Raw genomic sequence first — 22,721 nt, 5'->3', positions numbered from 1 at the left:
CACTTATTCCTCCATCCCCTCATACCCGGAGTCCTTCTTTTTCTTCTTCTCTTTAATATGGTGTCAGACATCTATTTATTATGCTGTTTTAACTGGTTTTCAGGAACGGGTTACAAGCTATTTGGGAATCCACCAAATAGGATTTGAGGGACACCCCTCTAAGAAGTTAATCTGTTAGCGATATGAAAGGCCGCTCACCCCACTAAACTCCCCCTCCACTGGAACCTGGGGGCCCTTTATGGCCCCATCAGGCACCCGCATGGACGACTTACTGCTGACCTTGTGACCTGGCAGTTGAAGCCATATGAGGAGGGAATCTTTCTCTTGTCATGTTCCCTCCTCTCTTCACTTCTGCCTCTGTTTCTAACCCTCAGAATTGCTGATGTTCTTAACTTTTTGCGGGAAAATTCCTCAATTATCATCTATCACATCTCAAAGCATGCTTTAGTTTATTGGGTTTTGTCAATTGCTCAAATGATTTGGGTCTAAAATCTCTTTGTTATCTCTTCAAACCATTTAGTTGAACGTGTTCTTTTATTGAGTTTGATTGTCCAAGTCATGTGGCAGTATATAATGAGATATCTTATCGTCTCAATACCTTAAACTCTTTATCTCTAACAAGCAGCATTTATATTCATTCTTTCACCGCCAACTGGTCTCTCATGTAAAAGATTTACACACAGCTCACCAGCCTTTATTGGGGAGGTACCAGCGTGTTTGCTACAACAAAAAGTCCTTCGTCTGGCTACATCATATTAAACATTTACACGTAACTGAAGAGCTGTTACAATTGGCTTACTAGCATGTTAGTGACCGAAGAGCTTGCTGCAAAAGGCCTGGTCCTGGGGAGTTGGGTGGCTAATTGGATCGGTTAGGTTAAATAAATGTTTGAGTTCTCCCCTGCTCTGGGGGGACCTGGTGGTAGGAGCCTCTCATCTTAGCAGAGGAGGAAAAAACAGCAGATGAAAGGGAGAGGGTGGAAAATAAGGAGGGAAATAAGCTCATTGCTGCTAAGATCACATTTGTTCTAAGTGTATTTTACACACAGGTGCTACAATGCAATTTACACACACAATGAGCACAATAAAACAAAACTAAAAAATGAAACACAATGCTACTACAACAATGCTAATAGCTGCTGTAATATTTACAGTGATGGAAGCTTTTAATGAAAACTTTTCTTCAGGTTCCAGATCCAAAGGGGAACCAGTGACCCAAACAGCTACAAGAACCTGAGTGATTGCTTCCGGACCATCATCCGCAATGAAGGGTAAGTTATCCACCAGTCGATTTCTACTACAGATCAAAAAAGCACATGTATTACGCGTAACGTTTCTTCAGAGCACGAGTGATGTCAGAATTCTTGTTTCCCAAGTGCACGGACGGAGTCATTTCTCTTCTGCACTCAGATGGCAGATTTCTTTAGTGTTCAATTGGCATTGATGTTATGTAATAATTCCATTCAGTTCAAAATACTTTATTTCTTTTAAGGGGCAAGTGCTTTTGTTAAAGCACATACGCATAATTCACAGGCATAAAAAAAGTAAATGCAAAATACGTTGATGTAAAGAAAGTTACACAAGGGTTGATGGCAAACACCACAAAGGCTCATCACTGATATAACTGGTATTTGCTAATGGTGCAACTTCCACATCAAAGTATCAAAAACAATCTGAGGAAAAGATATATGTGGGGATTGTATGTGTATTCAAAAATAGGATGAATCAGGCTGCTTAATTCAAATGCCCCTGACGGTTATGTTGGCAAGGTGGTCTAGTGGTTGGAAAGCTGAAGGTGTAAATAGGTTTGGATGCTTTAAAAACCACCGTTGTGTCTATCAACAGCCCACAGAAATATCCTGCAGCACTGAACGGGCCTTTTCGCTCATTGTGCGTCACGCCGGAGATGAATGCAGCTGTTATTGGCTTAAAACCTGAATGTAAAACTTTCCCCGACTAACTTAAGACAGTCATCCCGCCATACTGCCTCCTCATCTGCCCGCCTTGTGACAGGACAGTGAGACAGTGCAGGTGCAGGAGAAAGTGGTTAACAATCGCTCTGTTTACGGCGAGTCGACAGCTTTACAGCGGATATAAAGTTGATCTGCTACGAGGTGTGAGTGAGCGCAGGGTGAGAGGCCGGTTAGTGACAGTTGGAAATCCTTTGTTGGCTGTAGTTCAACAGACGTAGCTATCCTGCTACAGTAGCTGTGCCCTCTTCACACACACGCCTGCATGCTTTTTGGGTGTGTACTCTGGGAGTAGGTCCGCATGAATTTCCAGAGAAGAGTCTGACATCCTAAAATGCTTGCCAAGTTACACCGCACCAACCATGACAGCTTTTTGACTGGAGACTAACTCAACAAAGCCGTGGTATGTGTCGGAGAGTCCCAGTACAGACGGAAGTTCCACTTTTTTGTCGAACCAATTAACACTAACCGTATATTTTTGCTGAGGCTATAATCACTCCCCAGTAGCACATCACGGATTACCTCCAGGCCAAACCACTTAGTTATAATTTATATAAATAGTGTTAGGCCCCACTGTTGTGGAATTATTATTAAAAATAAACATTTCCTGTCAGCTCATGGCAGGACCGGGCTAACACCAGGCCTCACTCTCTCTCTGAGGCGATGAGGGAGGAAACCTGAGCTCCTTGCTAGTACTCTGTGATTAAACTGAAGAAAGACATGAAAACATGCACGTGTGACACTAAAGTTAAGACAGTCTGAAGCCTGGACACAATAACTACACTTTAGACTTCACATTTTATATACTAGCAGGATACATTTTGAACATTTGTAATAAAGAAATGAATATTATAGTGTGGATTATTTATGTTAAAGAACTTACATTTATTCATTAAGTTGTTATTAAATCTGTAAAATATAGCATGAAATCCTGTAGCTGTGCTCATACGTGTGTGACAGTGTGAACTACGCTCACCAACACGTGGTTGTTGTATTGCCTTACAGGCCGCGCTCCCTTCTCTGTTGCATGTGGGTGCAACAGCATAAGCATGTGTTAAGTGTTTCCGTCTGGAGGGAAACAAAAAGACTCTATTCTCCAGCATTCTTTACCAGTGTGGTATCCACAGACTGGGTCGGGACCCAAAGCACGGCCACAGGAATATTAAACGCGTCCATGCATTACAGCAGAGCCTTGGCCCGCTTACAGTAGATCAGTGACTAATGCCTGAACCCCACCGTGCACGGTTGCACGCAGGGGGGTGGACTCCAGCTGGGACCACCCATACAAAAGATATGTACAATCATGTGTGAAGAAGTGCAGATTAGCATGTCCACCAGATTATGTTATTATGCTACAGTGAAACAGGGATGGTTTTTACGATGATGAGCAGCAATTATGTTACACGTCCATTTTTCACATCATTTTAATATGGATTAAACAAGAGCCAACATGTTAATTTGGGAGCTTCAGAGGTGCTGTTAGTTTAACTCTGGACAGAATCAGGCTAGCTGTTTCCCTTGGTTTCCAGTCTTTATGCTAAACTAAGCTAAGCTAACGGCTGTTGGTGGTAACGTCACTTATGTACAGAAATTCTCCTTCAATAATCAATTATCAGTAAGCTACCTCCACCGTTCCCCTGTCCATAAATGGCACCTTTTAATTGTATCTTTGAACTTTTCTTTGCTTACTATAGATGTAAATTAATAATTGTTTTTGCCTCATGATGTACACCAAAGCAAGTTTTGTGCTTCTATCTCATGAATCTTCATCGCAGCTAATTCTGCTGTATTGTTGGTGACAATGCCAAGGTCACGTTAGGTGCTGTGAAAGTGAAAATATTTGCAGATGGAGCGTTATGGTTGTTTACATGTTAAAATGCTCCCTGGGGCGGCTCATATTTCCTGTGGATTTACCCACAGCAGTGGTGTGAAAATGAATATGTCTGCTGCTGAAGAAAAATATCTGTTGCTGTTATGCATTGAAGAGAAGTCAGAAATGGTGCCTGATGGATATTCTTTCTCAGTTTATTTAATCGGTTGTGTCTGTGCTACGTTCCTCTCCAGATGGATGGAGGCTGTTAAAAAAGGAAAGGTTTATGAAAATAAAAGACAAATGATACACACAAGCACATACAAACACACAAATCCATCTATCCCCCCTCCCCCCCTCTTTCCTCACTCCGTGTCAGGAGGCCATTTGTTTAGGAAAGCCAAAAAGGGACTTAATGTGTACTTTACATTGGAAATCAAATTAGGATTCAAATGATGGCCACTCACTAGAGGCCATATTTGTTCTGTAACCAATTTCACTCCTCCTCCATCACCTGGCAGCTCCCCAGCCTAACCACACCCGGGAAATCTGTGGCCACTATTTGCATGGACAAAGTGAGCAGAGGAAAGGGTCTTCCGTCTGACTGAAATAACTTGTTTACACAAAAGATACAAGGGGTTTCAGTGTTTCTAGAATTATTTTCAGTAAAATGGTTTACGCTAGGGTTGAACATTAGTGGGGGTTTACTAGTAGCTACACTGCCAGCCGGCAACAGCAATGAAAAAATATAGCCGCAAGCGGCGATTTTCAGGTTCAACCCCTTTTTTCTCAATAGCAACTTCAAAGTCATTTCACACATGTGGTCTAACATTATTGTAAAACATATCCTGCAAGCTTTGTAACGATTGAACAACCAGTACTTTTTGTTAAAAATGCCAGCAACTGACTTGTCAAACATTTATTTTCAATTCAGTGTATTATGTAAGTCAGTCCAGCTCACGGCAATTTGAGAAAAGTAGATGACCAACTCAAAAATAATTGCTAATAAAGCCGCAAGCTGCGATTCCAAGCTCAAACCTTGATTTGTGTCTTTCCACGTCCAGTTATGGACACTTTGAATGAGACTTGCAGTGTATGTGTGAGGTCATTATGTAGACATTTCCTGGAAGTTTTGTGTTGATTGGGCAAACATTTAGTCATTTATAGCCTGATTTATAGCGATATATCACCTGCAGTTTGGTTGCATTTATAGCGTCCCCTGGTGTTCAATTTGAGCGAAACTTTCAGGGCATGGTCACGATACTTATGAGGACATATCCTGAGAGATTTGTGACGATTGGACAATGAAAATGCGATTTATAGTAAAATGTGTGTAATGCCACTCAACTGTCTTGCAATTGTAGCGCCCCCTGGTGGCTTATGTATATGAAACTGTCTGGGTATATCTGGGGCACTTATCTGAACATACCCGGAGTTTTGTGATGATTGGCCGTATGGTTGCGGATTTGTGTTCATTTATGTCCAGAGCTATGCCCCTTTCAAAGTTCATTGGCCAATAACTTGAAAAGTAATTAATTATTGGACATGCTTTTAATAAGCTTGATCCATTGATGATTCACTGAAAATTTGGTGGCAATCGGAGCTACGGTGTATAGGAGATCTCAAAAATGTGTTTTTTAAAATATTCAAAATGGCAAAAGATTTTTATAGACGGACCTTAATGATCCTTGAGGCTTTTTGGTAGAGGACATTAAGCTGCACCTGTGTGAGAAATTTCTAGTCAATCTGACTTTGCAAGTTTGCGTTTTGAAGCCTTAATTACAGCGCCACCATGTATGTGTCTGATTGGGTTCATATTTCTATAGAATGACATGCACAACATATCCAGTTATTCCCCCAAGTTTCTTGTTTCTTGCTCTTTCCAGCTCACAGGAATTTGAGCCGGCACATACAAATGTGCACTCGTTATTCAATTAGTAACAAAATAATAAGCTCTAAGGGAACATTACCACCTTTCTTGTATGTTGGTTTTTGATAGCTGTGCATCCCCACTTTTGGGAAACATTTTAAACAGTAAAGGGAATACAGCGTGTCACGTTAGTATGTCTCCTGGAGCAGACACAAACGGATCGCAGGGTGCGCTATCTTGTATCATCTGAGATTAAAATGCTGTACTTGCTGCTGTTTATTTGGTTGTTATGACTTTGCGAGTGATTAACGGCCTGTCACTGTTCCAGTTGTTTACTATAAAGGGGAGAGAGAGCTGATGAACGATCGTTTGGGTTCAGTAGAGCGTGTTTTGCGTGGAGTTGTGTAATTGCGACTTTGTGACATTTGATGCAATTCTGAAGCAGCGGCGGCAATAATTCTGAAGCGGTGGGTTGAATAGACGTAGCGGAAACACTGGATTATTTTTGGACTTTGAGGAGGGATTTTCCTCATCCACAATCTCTTGCTCCAGAGTCATTATTATAGGGGCTTGATTACCCAGAGCCACTTGTGTAATTCCAGGTGTTGATGGAAGAAGTTGGCTTTGTCACCTGATCACAAGTGTTTTGATAATTAGTTGTGGTTCATTGCTGCTTTTAGATGGTGGCCTCCCTGCTGTGGTTTCTCTGCACTGTGTAATGGCCTGTCCTCCTTAAGTGCTATTCAGTGGAAATGTGTGCCAGAAGCAAAAGTATTTACACTTGGGACTCAATCAACCGATATCATCTTGTAGAGAATGTCTTGTAGAGAATGTTGTCACAACAGAGCTGGTCTCGCTTGTTCACAAGATACAGTCGGTCACACCCAGTTGTTCTTTGTCCACAGACCTGTGTTCAGTCAATATGAATGAATGAATATGAATTTCCTTTTACTCTCTCTCTCTCTCTCTCCTCTCTCTCTCTCTCTCTCTCTCTATCTCTCTCTCTCTCTCTCTCTCTCTCTCTCTCTTCTCTTTCTAACTTGCATGCAGTTAAGTGCAGTTTAAGTTAATTGTCATTTGCATATTAGTACAGAGTACCACAGCAATGAAATATAACGTCCCTTGGCACTCTCTCAGCACCACTCAATAAGTTATTATTAAAAATAACTTTTAAAAAACATTTTAAGCACAGTAAACATAGTAACTAAACTCAGACCGCAGCCCTCCTTCCCGTTGTACTATCATTCAGTAGCTTTATTACCTGGGGGTAAAAACTATCCCTGAAGCGGGATGTGCGTTGGGATGCTCTGCAAGCGTCTCCCTGATGGAAGGTGGGAAAAGAGATTGTGTGCAGGATGACTAGAATCCTGCATAATACCTAGTGCCGTCTTAGTACTGCGTTTCCAGTAAATGTTTTGGAGCGGTTCAAGTGGAACCTGAATGACTTTAGCTGCTGTTTCTACCACCTTTGTCAAAAGATTAAGGTCATGTGAAGTAGCCCTGCCAGACCACACTACAATGTGGCCTGTCCCTACTCAATCTGCACTCGACTCACATCCGGTAGTGACACCATATACATACTGGAAACTATTCTCAGAAGACAAAGCACTGCTACTTCTGCTACTTGGGCAGAGGGATTTGCTTGCAGCACCTGAGAAGCCCCTTGGTGAGGAGCAGAGAGGTCGCCTGGAGTTTGATCAGCATTGGAGTAAAAATCACTCCGCCCAAGTAGTGGTGCTTCGCCTTCTGAGAATAGTGTCCAGTATGTATACGATTAGAAGATAGCTGTCTCATGTGATCTTGTTATTTGTGCATGTTGTGACTATACAAATCACAGCATGTAAACAGGAATATGTGTTATTTTGTCACTTATTGGGAGCAGAAGGCTAGTTGCTGTCGGTTACCTGCAGGATCTGTGCTGAGCTAGGCTGGCGGGGGGTTCATCACACAGAGCAACACGCAAGTAGATGAGAAGGGTATGTATGTTATGTATGTATAGAGCCCAACCAAGATATCGGCGGACCGATATTAGGCATTTACCGATCTATCTGCATTTATAATGGCCATTTAAAAGTAAATAAATTAATAAAATAAAAAAATATAAACATAATCAAGTTACTCACCTCATCCCTGTAGGCAGTTTAGTTATAGCTGTAGTATCGTCTGCAAATTTCACAATACTGTTAGTGGGATGTTTTTCACTACAGTCATACGTATACAGACTATATTATAAACGGCTGAGACAGCAGCCTTTAGGTGCTCTGGTGTTTAACACCATAGAGGCTGAGGATGTAGTGTGAACTCTGTCTGGGGGTGGCCTGTTAGGAAGTCCTGTATGGAATTGCAGAGACCCAGGTCTAACAGCTTAGGTATTAAAATGGAAAGTCTGAAAGAATTGAAGGCACTGCTATAATCAACAAAAAGCATCCTGACATACTCCACCCTCTAGATGTTGGAGCACAGTATATAAAGCCAAGTGAAAAGGTATGTCCTGTATTTATGCCATTCTGTTTTTGACTTGTATTGTTTCAAATCGGTTCAATGACTTAAATGTACAATATGTAAATTTCCACCGCTGGGCTCTCAATCGAAGCTACGGACTTTTGATGACTTTGTGAAGTTGCGGGGGTTAATAGGGGTTGTTGTTTTCATTACTTATCTCAATTGCCGATTAAAATGTACGTAAACGGACAAGTTATTGTAAAAGTTTATACACGTTACCCTTATTAACCTTTACAACTCAGTTAAATATAGAACACATAGATATAGTTGTTTTTAGACATTTTAATGCAGAAACATATCTTTAAAGGATAAGGCTGGCAGTCTTCTATGTCTTTGTTATTGTAAACACTTAAAAAAGCAGCAATGTGTTAGCCGGTCTCTCAATACATTCCAACTTTCCTAAGCTGTGTGTAGCTCTGTTCTCAAGACCATTCATTCCTAATGAAGATGTGCATCTTTAAAACAGGTTATATATTTGGGCTGGGCAATATAAGATATAAGAGTAGATATTGTCTTAGATTTTGGATGTATTGGGTATGGCATATATTCACATTATTGATGGCTATTTATCTAAAATCAAATTGGAAAAAATATTTTTGTTAAAGCAACAATTGTCAATCCTATAATATGGTCGCATAACGTCATCAAGGAATTTGGTCAGGAATATCGTGATATCTGATTTTTTTTTTTTTTTTTTTCCGCATCGCCCCCACTATTATGTATATATACTTTTTTTTTCTTCTTCTTTTTACGCTCGGCACTGTTATTTCTAGCAAACAGTATTCAAACAGAAGTGTATTGTGTATTTGTTGGGGACTATTTTTTTTGTTGTTGCTATGATTAACACAGTTGTAGCTCTAGTAAGCATTTAAAGCAGCAGGACAGTGTATTTTTAATTGACTCCATATGAACTACAGTGCCCATGTTTATCACAGTGATGAAACACGTCCTCGCAGTGCAACAATGCGACTCATTGGTGTTTTTTTGAAACAACAATGGAGCTCTGTGACACAGAGTCACAAGCTGTCTATCTTGCTGACATCTGAACAGCTTGTGACAACTGGTGACCTGTCAAATGTTGTAAATGCTGGCAAAGCAACCGGTTTGTTGATTGCTAACATGCTGGTTAGGTTCCCTACTCCCTCAGCGCTCTCTCTCTCTCTCTTCTCTCTCTCTCGCTCAACCACACTCTCGCTACACAAACAGTAGGCCCTACCACTGAGCTAAACTCTTAATAACACCAGTCATCAAAAATGAATGTAAAGTTTTTCTCGAAGATGCAATGAATCTTCTTTTGCGTTCAACTCGTATGGTTTATGTTGACTGACCTTTTATCTATGAAGTCAACAAGTCTGCTTTCCAGCATTGACCCAATTGGGCAACTGACTGCTTGTATTTACTGGCCCAATGTATGTGGATCCTATGTCAATTTGGTAGGTTTCAGTGTTACAGTTAGAATACAGTGAATAAAAAAATAAATTAAGATTATTTAATAATGCCAACCAAATTAAACTGTATGGAATTGATGTAGAGGCTCCATAAACTGTGTGAAGGTAATTGTGAATATGAATGAATATAAATTGCTAAAACGTTTAAAAAAAAAAAAAAAAGTTTTTCTGTGAAATAAGCATTTGACCTTTTTTTAATTTATTTTTCATCCTTACCCTCAAAGAATCGGAATTTATAAGCAGAATCGGAATATCAACCCAAGCCCAGACTCATTCCCACGGCGTGGTTGAATGCACAAGGATGGTATTTAATTGAACCCTACAGTGCCTTGGAACATTTTTTTGATGTTCCAAAATGTAAGAAGATAATGTTGTGTTTACACTATCAACAGGTAATGATTCACTGGTATCTGATGCTTCAGGTGGGCTGTGCTTCAGACAGTTCATTGTTGCCCATTAATGTCATAGATAGGTGGGGGTTGAGAGCAATGGTTTTGACAATAGGTTTACACAGAAACTATTTGAAAATCATTAAAGTACCTGTATAATTTTACTTGATTGACAAAACTTGTCCGACATCATCTGTCTGACGTAAGCTTAAACAAATGAATCCTTCCACCCGTGTTTTCACTTAATTGAGGAGTGGGGGAAATGCAAATGTATATGCTTTGTGCCTTCTTTGCACTACTACTACTACTACTACTACTACTACTACTACCACTACAACTATCTTCTTGCACGTATATACATCCAAGACTGGTCAGGTGTTAGGGGGGAAATTAAAAAAATTCCCTGATCTTTTGATATAGAAAAAATTTTGGTTTAAAATATTTCAGTATTAGATTAACTTAATTTTTTTCAAGACACATTGTATATTTTAACTCTAGAGTAAGATCAATAAGACATTGGTGTACATTTCAGAAATGTACAATTGCATTTCTGTCTGTTTTACCAAGTGTGTAAAAAGGGACTTAACATAAATCTAACCAGACTGACCATTTAGTCTCTAAATACACTATAGGAAATGGATTGCTTACAAAATGCAGTCTGTGTAAAATGTAGGCATACATCTCTCTATACATAACTCACAGTCATTTTTATTATTTTTACTGTCTCTAAGTACACTTTAAATCATGACTGGATGTATGATTGAGCAAAGGCTACCAAATTGACTAAAATTATACAGCTACCGTCTTTTGAAACATCCAGTATATCAAGGGCTGAAATAAACTCTTAAATCATTTCCTCCACAGATTCCTAGCAACCTTGTATGTGTTTTGCCAGGGTTTTGTGGTTTGAAAAGATATCTTGGTAGTTATGATGCCACCACGGCAGCAATATACTTTGTTTCCATTTTTGGAGCTAGGTTATTAGTCCTGCTGTCTATATTCAGTATTATCAAAGATTTGAGCATTATACCCTTCAAGAAGGTGGGATTTATCGCAGGGCTGGTGTACTAGACTTGTATGTATACAGGATACCTAATAATAAACAGGCAAAAGAGTATATCTGCATAGTTGTCATATGGCTTAAGTGACCCTTTAATGCAATGCTGTAACAGATGTTTTGATTGCATGATATTTTGGTTTAAGTGTAGATTAACTTGACTGCACAACACAACCTCCCAGTGATAGTGTTAACCTCACAGAAATAATGTTCTATGTTCATATGTACGTCACGAGTCTGCTAATTGATTTCAACATCTCACAGATATGAAAGGAAACGGATGGCTGCCTTGACATGACACTAGCATGGTTTGCTAAATGCTACTGTAGCTGTGATGTAAAGTGTAATGTATTTAGTGAATGGGATAAATGAATGGGATTTACTTTTATAAGGCTCACCTTCTGAATAATGGAACCACTCAAGGACTGTAACTTATTATTTATTATACGTTATGACAATAAAATGTCAGAAAAAGATGACATCAGCTTGTTTTGTCTGACCCAAAAGATATTCAGTTTAATATCACAAATGACAAAAGCAGCGAATCTTCTCAACTTAGAAGTTATGTTGGGTAATGTTCAGTTCATGACTACATCCTGTTTAATCAAAATTTTAAGTTGGTCTTGGAACAGTAGCCACCACCTGATGATGATGATGATGATGATGGGAATAATAATAACTATGTGTAACATTTTATTTTCTCTCTCCAGAGTTTTTGGCTTCTACAAAGGGATCCTGCCTCCGATTCTGGCAGAGACACCAAAGCGAGCGGTCAAGGTGAGATGAGGATATGAATGTGGATTCATAGAAAACCAGTTAAAGCTTCTAGCGCTATGATGCAATGCTCAGGCTGTTTTACCTGGAACTGATCTGTTGCCATATAAACACACTTCAACCGCACTTGCTCTAATATGGTACACACATGTTGAGTAAACACCTGATGTCCGCCATCATGTCTGCTTCCTCACCCGCTCCTATTTGTTCTGTTGGCCTACTAAATATTGACTTACAAGCGTTTACAGGAAGTCCTTCGCTGAGCCTCCATCTTTTCATATACAGTATGTTTGGAGGATGGAGCTGCACTGTAATGAGACACTGCAGAGAAGGACGTGTGAACTTTAAAAATAAACACTCACACTGAGAAGATGTGGTAATTCGCTCACACAGCGAACAAAGCTGGTTGATGGTGAGAAATGTCTGGGTCGAAGGATTAAAGCAAATTAGAGCTTCGATTAAAACGCCTCCGCTGGCGCTTTACCCTTTGCTCAGATAAACAAACCAGTGGATGTGTCTCCTTTTCAGAGTGTGCATTAGAGCGCTCTCTTTCAACTCAGATTGTGGTCCAAGATTTATAGTACAGCTTCATTTTCACGAGAAAATTGAGTTGATACAATGCTCACCCAAGCTCCCCTTTCCTCCTGTGAGTGTTTTTAAGGTGTGTGTGTGTGTGTGTGTGTGTGTGTGTATGGGGATGGGTGTGCGTGTACACTGTGACTCTCTGACATCTTGTTTATCCTAATCTTCCCTCTGCAGTTTTTCACATTTGAGCAATACAAGAAGTTGCTGAATTTGACCCCTTTGTCTCCTGGTTTGGTGAGTCTTTGCACACAGAAACACTGAATACACTCTCACCTGAAAAATAAACATGAACAGGACCAGGAAGTGCATTAGGCCCAGTGTCAAAACTGCCAAACGCTGGTAAAACAAAGACAAATGCCAAGAATAATTTACTGGTCAAATAAATACATTTTTCTGTCAATGCATGTTTACTTAGCCAGTGACTTTTTTTAAATACTTCTTAAAACACACTTTAATAGAGTTGCTTTTATGGGATGCCATCTTTTTTATTGTCTTTCTCATTGTCATTCTGTCCTTTTGAGAGCTGCCCCATCTTTCCTTTTTCACTATTACAATGTTGTGTATTTATTGGTATGTGTGTTGATTCAATGTTTATACAGAGTGTATGTGGATTGATTTGTATGTCCTTTATTTCCACTGTCAAAGGACTTAATAAACTATTGTTTTTAAAGGTGCTATACAAGTTAATGGTACTAGTTCATGTACAAATTCAGCTAATGCATAATTTACTGCACATTTTACATTCTTGGTTGTAGTTTTTGTTGTGGCTACTTATCTGCTGACCCTAACCCAAGCTTATTGTTTCTACTGTTGCCTAAAAAACATTTACGTTTATGTTAGATGGTTTTGAGAGTTTACTACTGTGGTATATTGGCATAGTGGCAGCGTTACTGACTAAACAGTAGGTCATAACACATTGGGGAGGGTAAAAAGTAAACCTCAAGTGAGGATTAGGTGTTAAACCCATATTGAAGCAACCTTGATGGCTAACTAACACATTCAAATACCGGGTAACTAAATAAAGATATAAATGAAGGTAACTTGCAGTCCATGAACCATCTTAAATTAACAACAATTAGGTCCAATTTATCTTGCATTGCAAAGTCTTATAAAGGAAAATCTTACCAAATGGAGTAGACCACATAACAATGTTAAGTTCGATTTATGCAGAAAGCTTGTAGTTGTAGTAGTATTCATGATAATATGTGTCAACGGGATTTTTGAATTAGGTCTTCTTAGTTCTTAAACAAAAGCTTAAAGATCCCGTTTCACTTTTAGGAATGAGATGTATGAAGTGTGGCTGCCAGAGGAAAACTTTGGTTTCTACCACTATAGACACTTTCCGACCAAGTAGTTACAGGAACGTAGCTATAGGAACAGTCCATCTCTAAACAGTTCTAACTACTCTTCCCCAAAACCAATTTTGTCATTTGCATTCCCACTGACCAAGTGGCTATAGGATCTGGTAGGAGGGGTAAGGGAGTGACGCAAGCACGGCACTGGTCTCATAGTGTTGTCACTTGACTTTAGCGCCACATACAAACCCCCATTTGTGGTAGCTCACTGAAAATGTTCCTGAAGATTTTAATGTTTCTTGTGGATCCCTTCAGGTCCCGCTGCACCTCCTCGGTGGCGTACATGGCCAGCAGCGCCTGCACCTCCGCATCAGTCCACTTTTCATAGTTTTGCATTCCGTCCATTCTCGTAGTAATTCACGTAGTCAAGTTATTCAAGTATGTTTCGCTAACACAGACGGCATGGCTTTTACAGATGGCATGCTGTAGGGGCGTTACTAGGTCGCTATTCGGAAAAAGGAAACAACCCTGTCGTGAAGTAGGAGCTAAAACAATTACACAAACTGCAGTCAGAGTAACTTAATAATCCCCAAATTGGACCAGTCAGAACACAAGAAAAAAAGGGTTATAGGAACGTTATGTTCTAGGAACAGCAAAAATTCCCCCAGTTGGAAAGTGGCTAATGTGAAAAGTCAGTGTAACTGGCAGCTTGGCAGGAGCCTTTTTTATTACCGGGGCTTTGTTTTGATTTTATGGGCTCAAAGTGTGAGCAAATGTATAGTGATTAGCATGGGCAAATGTAATCTTCCTCAAAACATTACCAGCTAATACAAATACAATTGTTACTAGGAGGGGTTAAGTCGGTACTATAAGTATCGTGACTGTTTTCATTTATTCATTTTCTCTATTCCATCAAATTGGATTTGAAAGGAAACAATGACCTAGATTTAAGTGCTGGTTTGAAATAGGGCACACACTGTGTGGTTTTATAAGTCTTGTACATTGCATTAAGTTGCACTATTCTTTTTAATCTCCTTTTTCTGCATGGCCGGAACCTGCAACTTTTATAGTAACTACTTTTGGAATTCCAACAATCATCTGACAGCCAGATCTTGGATCCTTCAGGCAATTTATTTGTATAGTGACCCTCCTCGCACTGCAAGTCAAACGACAACCGATCTGGCACCTATTTGGCCCAATTCTAAAATCAGTTAAGGGTGACCAGTTTGAGATTAAATCTGGCTTGGTGTGTATTGGGTCTGCCGGCTTTAATCTGAGGGATTTTACAATTACAAATAAGTAGTACTCAAGGTCAGAGGCGTAGCACAAGATTCTGGGCCCTGTAGAAAGGCATTTTCTATGGGCCCCTCCCCGCATCCACAGCTATTCATTCTAGCATCTTTTAGGGTCCTCCTCACATGAGGGCCCTGAGTACTCAGTACCCTTTTTACCCCCAATCCGACACCCCTGCCAAAGGTTAAGTGAAGAAGGAGAACAACCAAAACAATTCATCACTTAAACTTTTAAGTCATTGTTTCATTTGAAATCCAGTGTGTTGGTGTACATAAAGCTGTCCTAAAAACACTTCACTGAAGGTTTGCTTGGCGGTTGCTAATTCTGCAGACCAATAATTTACAAGTGGTATTAATCCTTCTTAACCATTCTGACTTCTGTTAAATTAGTCAGAGTTTTAAGTTAGACAGATCTTCGTTGCTGGGGTGTGGTCCTCACAACCCCACCTATTCAGGTGGCAGCCAGGTGTCAGGTGTGATGGATGGTTTACCTGTGACTCAACGTGGAGGCCACCCTGTCATGGCGCATATCCTCGTCTTGTTTATACAGCCATTGGTGGAGAAATGTTTACCTGTCCCATCCATCATGCTGTCCCCTTCTTTCTCTATCTCTTCCTCTTCCTTGAGTGCCTCCAACCCTATTTCCCCCAGAGGCCCTCACGTATCAAGTACTGTAATCACATCAGATCATCAGTGCGAGTAAATAACAGATTGGTTCTGAATGACTTTTTCTCTTTCCTATTTAGCGTGGCACAGCTGAATGCCTTCACTCTGATTAATGAGGACACACACTGTAATAATACAAATAAGGAATTAAAACGTGGCTGGCTGGCTGGCTGTGTAAACATTGGGAGGCATGTCTGAGAGGATGAGTCCCGGGGCCCTGACAGCAGGATTAAGAGGCAGGAAAGTAATGACCTACAGACACGTTCTTGACATGTTCCCATTACGCTTCTCTGTGAGCATGCATCCACGCACACTCGCATGCAGTCATATACTGCCCCATGCAAATTGATGCAATGTTGTCAGGGTTGTACATTACGTACATTTGTAAATAGGTAGTATACTAGTTACCTCTTCTGGTGGCACAACATAAAGTGCTTTGGTCATTATAGTTTTTTCCCCTTGAAAAAATGTTGCCCCATTTTTAATAATGACTCTTAACCAGCTTGCTACTTTGCTCACATTGTTATTTTCTCTCCTTTCGTTCACCTCTCCCTCCTGGCTGTCAGCCAACTTTTTTTCAAATAATAACAAACACAGGTGTCTTGTGTCTTCAAACATTTGTCAAACGGCAATAATTAGAGGCGTGACAGAAACAATTAAAACAATTCTATTTTAGACGAGACACAAATAATACTCTGGAAACAAGTTTCTCAAAACCAAACTGGGATTCACCGTTAGGCACTTTCGTTTGTCTAGTCTGCTCTGTCTCTACCCAAATAATATTTGCCCATTCTCACTCCTAAATCGTTCCCATCTCACCTCCAGGCACTGTCTGTAGCTGGGCTCGGTGCAGGCTTGACTGAGGCTGTTGTCGTCAATCCGTTTGAAGTGGTGAAAGTCAGTCTCCAGGCCAACAGAGACTCCTTTACAGAGGTTGATAGAAATAAAATCCTGTAATTTCTTTCCATAGATGCCCAGTGGGTTTTTTGCCAGCATGTGACATGTCTGTCTTTTAAATTCACTCTCTCCAATACAGCAACCCTCTTCATTCGCTCAAGCAAGACACATAATTAAGTCAGAGGGATTTGGATTCAGGGGCCTGAATAAAGGACTAACATCGACACTGGGACGCCATGGAGTTTTCAACATGATCTACTTTGGCTTCTACTTCAATGTCAAGGATGCTATTCCTACCAGCCCGGTAATATGCCAATCACAATCTATGATCACATTCAGACCTCCAGTGCTGTTTTTTGTTTTTAGGACAAGTGCAACCCAAGCCAAGTGACAGACACACCACTTCAGCTTTGCTTTGGTGTTTGTCACCTTGACTACACCTAATTCATGCAAACTGTAGGTTACATGAAATGCATGTGTCTCAGTCATCTCGCCAGTGGGGAATTCCAAGTGACAGTATGATTAGTTGCCCTGACTGCCATGGCGAGGAGGAAGCAACAATCAGAAAGGAGCTTGTAAGATCAGCCCCCCTAATGCCTCGTTTGTTTGCTCGTCATAACATCCTCAAAGTTTCAGATTACACATCCGGCAGCGCCTGATGGCCCAAACAAAAGTTAATTTTGTTTAATGGAAACGTTACCATACGCCAGTTCCACATGTACAAACCGGAGCATTAGATTAACTCCAATGAACTAATTGGAAGCAGACAACGGTACTATTTTCAAGAGAAAGTTACAGTGGGAGGCCAAGCTCTGCTATATTTTCAACATTTTTCCAGTGACGCATGTTGTACAGAGAAGCAAGTGGTCATCCTCTGAATGATAATTATGTGGCTGGATGACCCAAATAGCTCTCGTCTTAGATTGTGGCCGTCTCTTTTGGGAATGATCCATCGGTGTGTATGTTGATGGAATGATCTGGTTTGTGAAAGGCTAACAATTACTATTGTTCAGGCAGAAAGGGATAAATATTGTGGCCTCTGGCGGCTTACAGGCTGAGCTGATAGTGGTGTTTCTCCAAAGCCTTTTTGTCAGCAGCCTGAGCAATCAGCTTGCAACTTCAACATGTCCATAGTCAACTTTAGCTGGCCAAGCTCAGGCTTCTCTCATATCTCTCTCTACATTATTGGTACAGAGGAGGCAGATAGCACACTGCCATCGTTCACAAGTCAATGTGGAAGGTGATGTTAGCTTTAGGCTGTTAGGAAGTGGGTTGATGGGTGTACTTAGGCTGCCGGGATGTTACCCCCTTCCCCACATCCCGCTTAAAAAAAGAAAAAAAGAAGTGGGATTAGCTGTTGATTTACCTCAGCTCTCAGGGTGTCCAGCCGCTTGAGAAAGGCCTGGACCAGAGAGGCTGCTGTCATTTGTAAAAATATCCCGGCCAATTAGCTGTCAGAGCTCTCAGAGTCTGGGCTTCTTTGGTACAGTAATACCCCTGTGCCGAGTCACAGCCCAATTACCCAAATTGTCCCCATATGCCTTCCCAGTCTGGCTGCATGCACCCTGTTTATAAATTCTCTGTCTTGGCTCCCCAAAGAACATGTGCTCCTGTTCAGCCAATCAAAACGCTGCACCACAGTCAGGAAGCACTAATCTGCCCCCCGCTACCATAAAATGATCAGGGCTTTAATGCCAGCTTTGCAATCATATATACAAGCCCCTCATGCTCTCCCTCACATATGCAAACACATAATACCTGACCATTTATTTTAACTCCATGACAAGAGAAGACTACAACTCCATGACACTATTTTCTCTCTGTTGCCATGCCCTTTATTTACTACTCATGTTTTGTTCAGTGATATTTAACACCTGGTGCTTACTCTAGAAATCTTTCCAGTGAAATGATGCTCGTTTCACTGGAAAGATGCCTTCATTTTAATTTACTCTATTTTATTCCTGTATCTCCTCTTCTTTACCAGGACCCTACCTTGGAGTTCATGAGGAAGTTTGCTATTGGCCTTGTGTCTGGGACCATCTCCTCCTGCGTCAACATTCCCTTCGACGTAGCCAAGAGCCGCATCCAAGGCCCCCAGCCTGTGCCCGGAGAGATCAAGTACCGCACCTGCTTCCAGTCCATGGCACTGGTGTATCGGGAGGAGGGGTACGAACAAGGAAGAATTAATGAGTCACTTTTTCTGCTTGGTTAGCAATTGATAGATGGTTATCTGCCAAACTGGCTGTCAGAAAAGACAAATGTACCAGCTGCAGCTACAAGTTAGCAGGGTTTGATTGTGCGGTGTGAGTTTCCTGCAATAACTGCAGGGGAAGGGCATGAATAGCTTGATGCAAAGCTGTGATCCCATGAATGGAAACCAAATAGTGACGTTACGTTCCGGGCTGTGTTCACCAAGTGTGTGATCATACATTTCTGCAGTCTGTCAGATGTACAGTAAATGTTAACATATTTTCAAGGCTCGGAGAATGGCAGCTCTAAATGGAAGCTTCAAGGAAAAGATGTATGTTATGTTAGCAACTGCTCTAGGCTTTCCACTTTCCCCCATGCAGCTCCGCTAGACAAGGGCCAGTGAGATGTTTGTAGTTAGTGGACGCAGGAGCCTTGGGGGCGGCTGCAGGAACGGCACTGAAACATTGTCGTTGCAGGGGTGCGTGGATAGTGCCCCCTCCGCCACAACCAGTCCCCCTGCTCTAACGCAACACAGTCCCAGCTAATTAGTGGTCCCTATGGGAGACGTCGTTAAGCAGACCCTAACGAGCCGCGCGGCGCTCCACGGGTCAATCTAATCAGACAGAGGGCCAGGGAGGAAGTGGGTCGAGCCTTATTAACGCCATCAGTGGCGGGGGCAGGGAGCGGGACAGCGAGCACGAGGCGGAGGCAGGCAGCCACCGATCACCTTGAATGCATTAAGGGGCAGGTACTCGCCAGCGCTGGCCGTTAGACACCAACTACGTACCTGACGGGGTGAGACACTGTCTGTCTGCTCGGCTGCCTGACAGGCAAGAACTCAATGCTACACTCCAGCCAGTACCACACACACACACACACACACACACACACACACTAAAGGCATAGATGGATACAAGTAGTCTTCTCTTGACTGGATTTGACATATTTTGAGTTTTGATATTTTGTATTTGCACATCATTAACCTCGTAATTTCTTCTCTAGGTACTTGGCACTATACAAGGGGTTGGTGCCCAAGATAATGAGGCTTGGACCAGGTAACAAAAAATAGTTTGTTATACTGATTTATTGCCAGTTATAGCAGACGAAAAGGGTTGTTTGATCTAGATGTTTTTGTTTGAATAATATTGAAAGTGGTAACAAATCTGAAATCTATAATTTAATGTCTTGAGCAAAAAAATCCATGTTTGTTGTTTTTATCTATGCAATTTGAATGGACATGTTGTGAGCTAGAACACCTGCCTACCAAACTGTTTATAATACAGTATTTTCTGTGTGTTTCCCAGAAAGGCCATATGTGACAGTAAAACTCAGTTCCTGTTTTTTGAGTAGCTCACGCTACTCATTGACGGAAGGAAAATACGGGTTGATTCACAGCGTCTCTTTCTGTTTGGTTACAGGTGGAGCAGTGATGCTGCTGGTCTATGAATATGTGTCTGGATGGCTACAGAGGAACTGGTAACAAAACAATCACAGAAAGGAAACCCAAGAGAGTGCCTTATAGATTCTGCCTCATTGCCCAATATCGTTAACTGACTCCAGTAACGTCAGACCAAATTTGTTTGTTTTCCTTTTTTACTGTTATGCAAAATACCAAATCAGAATTACAATAAATCGGGGCGACCTCTAGCTCACCCAGTAAGAGTGAGCACCCCATGTAGGCTGAGTCCTCTACAGCAGCCTGAGTTTGAGTCCAACCCATGGCCCTTTGCTGCGTGCCATCCCCCATCTTTCTCCCACCTTTCCTGTCTTTCCACTGTCACGTTCAAATAGAGGGGGAAATAATAATCCAAAAAAAACACAGGAATTACAGTATATCTTACAATGCAGCTTTCTAAGGAAAAACTACATCTTCACCCAAGTTATTTTCTCAGGAATTCAAAACAGCTGTAATGTTTGAAAACTGACAAATCATTTTCTAATAGAAAACATGTTTTTAACAGTGGGTTTCTCAGTAGGCTCTAAAGGCCCTGAAAACCTATTTTTTTCTATCAGCTTCTTAGTATGAGTAATGGGGTCCCGCATGAACACAATATGTTTTGCCAAATTTAGAACAGTTTGGGTTATTTCACATGAGAGATTAATGCATTTTGTGTTTTGTTTTTTTCTGTGATCCTCTCACTGGTTAGAAATGGGCGGTGCTTAGTTGGAAACGGTTGTGGGGGTATTTGCTTATGTTGGTAGTGCTGTCAATCAAATCTGAGCAAACCACATCCACACAGTCCCACACAGATGAAGTAAATAATGTGACTTTTTGAGTTCAACTCGTAAAGAAAAATAACTAGGAATGTTTTTTTTTCCATGAAGTTGCTTATTTGGTCATAAAAACGTTGTTAAAATGTTATAGTGCTAAATATTTGACAAATTTCAGTGGCTTCAATGTTAAGTTAGAAATGAAATAAAACACCAAGATTTGAGTGAAGGTATGTTTTTAAAAGGACTTAAACAATTTTACATGATATTATAATAATAACAATAATAACTAATAATAATAATATTAGTAGTAGTCATGTAATCTGCTTGTTACAATGCAGCTTTTTTTGTCAGCTGCAATGCACGTACAGCAGCTACAGCAGAGGAGTGTCGATACACACACACACACACACACACACACACACACACACACACACACTGTGTATATACATATCTTCAAATACAACATGTATACAGGGTCAAAAATATATTCTGCGATCACACCCGTAGTACTGAGCCTTACTGTATATCTCAAACAAGCAGCCGCAATAGTGAACAATAATTCTTAATTAAAATTATTCATCATTAGCTTTTTGCATGACTTCTATTTTTGTATACACGTACCTTCTTTTAAATTGGACTCATATGAAATCTTTTATTGGTAAGAAATTGTGATAATTTGACATGTAACTCAACGTAGAATATTAGCACCTGTGAAATTTTACGGACATGTATTGGTAACAAATAAAGAAAAATCTTTTTAAACTGTGTGTGTGTTCGTTCGTTCGTTTGTCTCTCACTGGGAGAGTATCACTTTCCTTCACTTAACCACTTCTTCATCCTCCTCCTCGTCTTTCTCCCCCCCCCCCCCCCCTCTCCTCTGGGCACTTAGTTGTTTGAGAACCTGTCAGCTGTAGAAGTTGTATTAGCCAATCGAGTGTCAGTCTTTTCTCTCTCTCAGTGGCGGGGGAGTCGGTGACTGAGCATAGCTTTAGTGCAAGCTAAAACAACAAGCTCAAGAAATGCAAATATGGCTGCAGGATTTGGGGGGGGGGGGGGTTACCGCACACATTCTTTCCCTCTGCCAGTCTATCTCTTACACAAATATGCACACACATGCAAACACACACACACCTGTTGCACAGCCTTTGGGGTAGTGGCTGTTCTTATAGACTCATCTTAACCTCATCTGGTAGTAGCTTATACAGAGCCACGTTGGCATTTGACAGTCATCATTAATGTGGGAGTTTTTCTCTGCCAAAATGGATCGGCTCCTGGTTTTTTGCCCAGGGGCCTGTGGTGATAGACTAACAACTGTGGCTTGCAGACTGATGGAATTGTAAGCGCTTAACCTGTTCTTTTTGTAATGGAGTGCTGAATGTGTATGTTTGTTTCAGACTTGACAGCTTGCAACATGTGCTGCATGTATTGCTGGTAGCTAAGCAACAGAGCCAGCCTTCACCTGAATTCCCCGCACACCGCGCTGATCATAAATCTTCTGTAGAAAAGTCCCCCTTCTCCTCATTTTGTTTTCTTTTCTTTTTTTTTTAACACCCTTTCCACGTATATGCTCCTTATCGTCACCAGTAACATTTCAATTTCAGTGGTTCCATTTTGACGAGCCTGCAATTTGGACATGGCCGTACCTGTCCTTCCCAATGTGGTTAATGATTAATACTGTATATAATGTAAAATGCACTGATTCATGTCAGTGTGGTTGGACACGCATGCATACATACCAAAGACACGGAACCAGACATGTTGTG

General features: G+C 41.0%; 1 protein-coding gene and 1 long non-coding RNA gene across 5 annotated transcripts in view; one reads left to right on the top strand and one right to left on the bottom strand.

Moving 5' to 3' along the window:
• Positions 1-20,372, top strand: part of slc25a21 (solute carrier family 25 member 21) — a 106,751-nt gene extending 86,379 nt beyond the window's left edge. For all 4 annotated transcript variants that reach the window (XM_032500882.1, XM_032500881.1, XM_032500883.1 and 1 more), the window contains 8 exons: positions 1,187-1,270; positions 11,756-11,822; positions 12,579-12,638; positions 16,483-16,590; positions 16,694-16,858; positions 18,539-18,720; positions 19,747-19,799; positions 20,163-20,372. In XM_032500882.1, the coding sequence (XP_032356773.1) occupies positions 1,187-1,270; positions 11,756-11,822; positions 12,579-12,638; positions 16,483-16,590; positions 16,694-16,858; positions 18,539-18,720; positions 19,747-19,799; positions 20,163-20,224 (781 nt within the window). In that variant the 3' untranslated portion in view covers positions 20,225-20,372. The remainder of the gene's footprint in view (positions 1-1,186; positions 1,271-11,755; positions 11,823-12,578; positions 12,639-16,482; positions 16,591-16,693; positions 16,859-18,538; positions 18,721-19,746; positions 19,800-20,162) is intronic.
• Positions 7,220-21,714, bottom strand: LOC116670401 (uncharacterized). Its single transcript, XR_004327011.1, has 3 exons — positions 21,395-21,714; positions 16,659-16,662; positions 7,220-7,229 (listed from the first exon to the last, which is right to left on the bottom strand). It is a non-coding gene; the product is annotated as an uncharacterized LOC116670401 (long non-coding RNA).
• Between the last annotated feature and the right edge of the window lie 1,007 nt (positions 21,715-22,721).

The sequence above is a fragment of the Etheostoma spectabile genome, chromosome 20, assembly GCF_008692095.1.
Source record: "Etheostoma spectabile isolate EspeVRDwgs_2016 chromosome 20, UIUC_Espe_1.0, whole genome shotgun sequence".
NCBI classification, from domain to species: Eukaryota; Metazoa; Chordata; class Actinopteri; order Perciformes; family Percidae; genus Etheostoma; species Etheostoma spectabile.
This window is presented reverse-complemented; position numbering and strand designations above follow the sequence as displayed.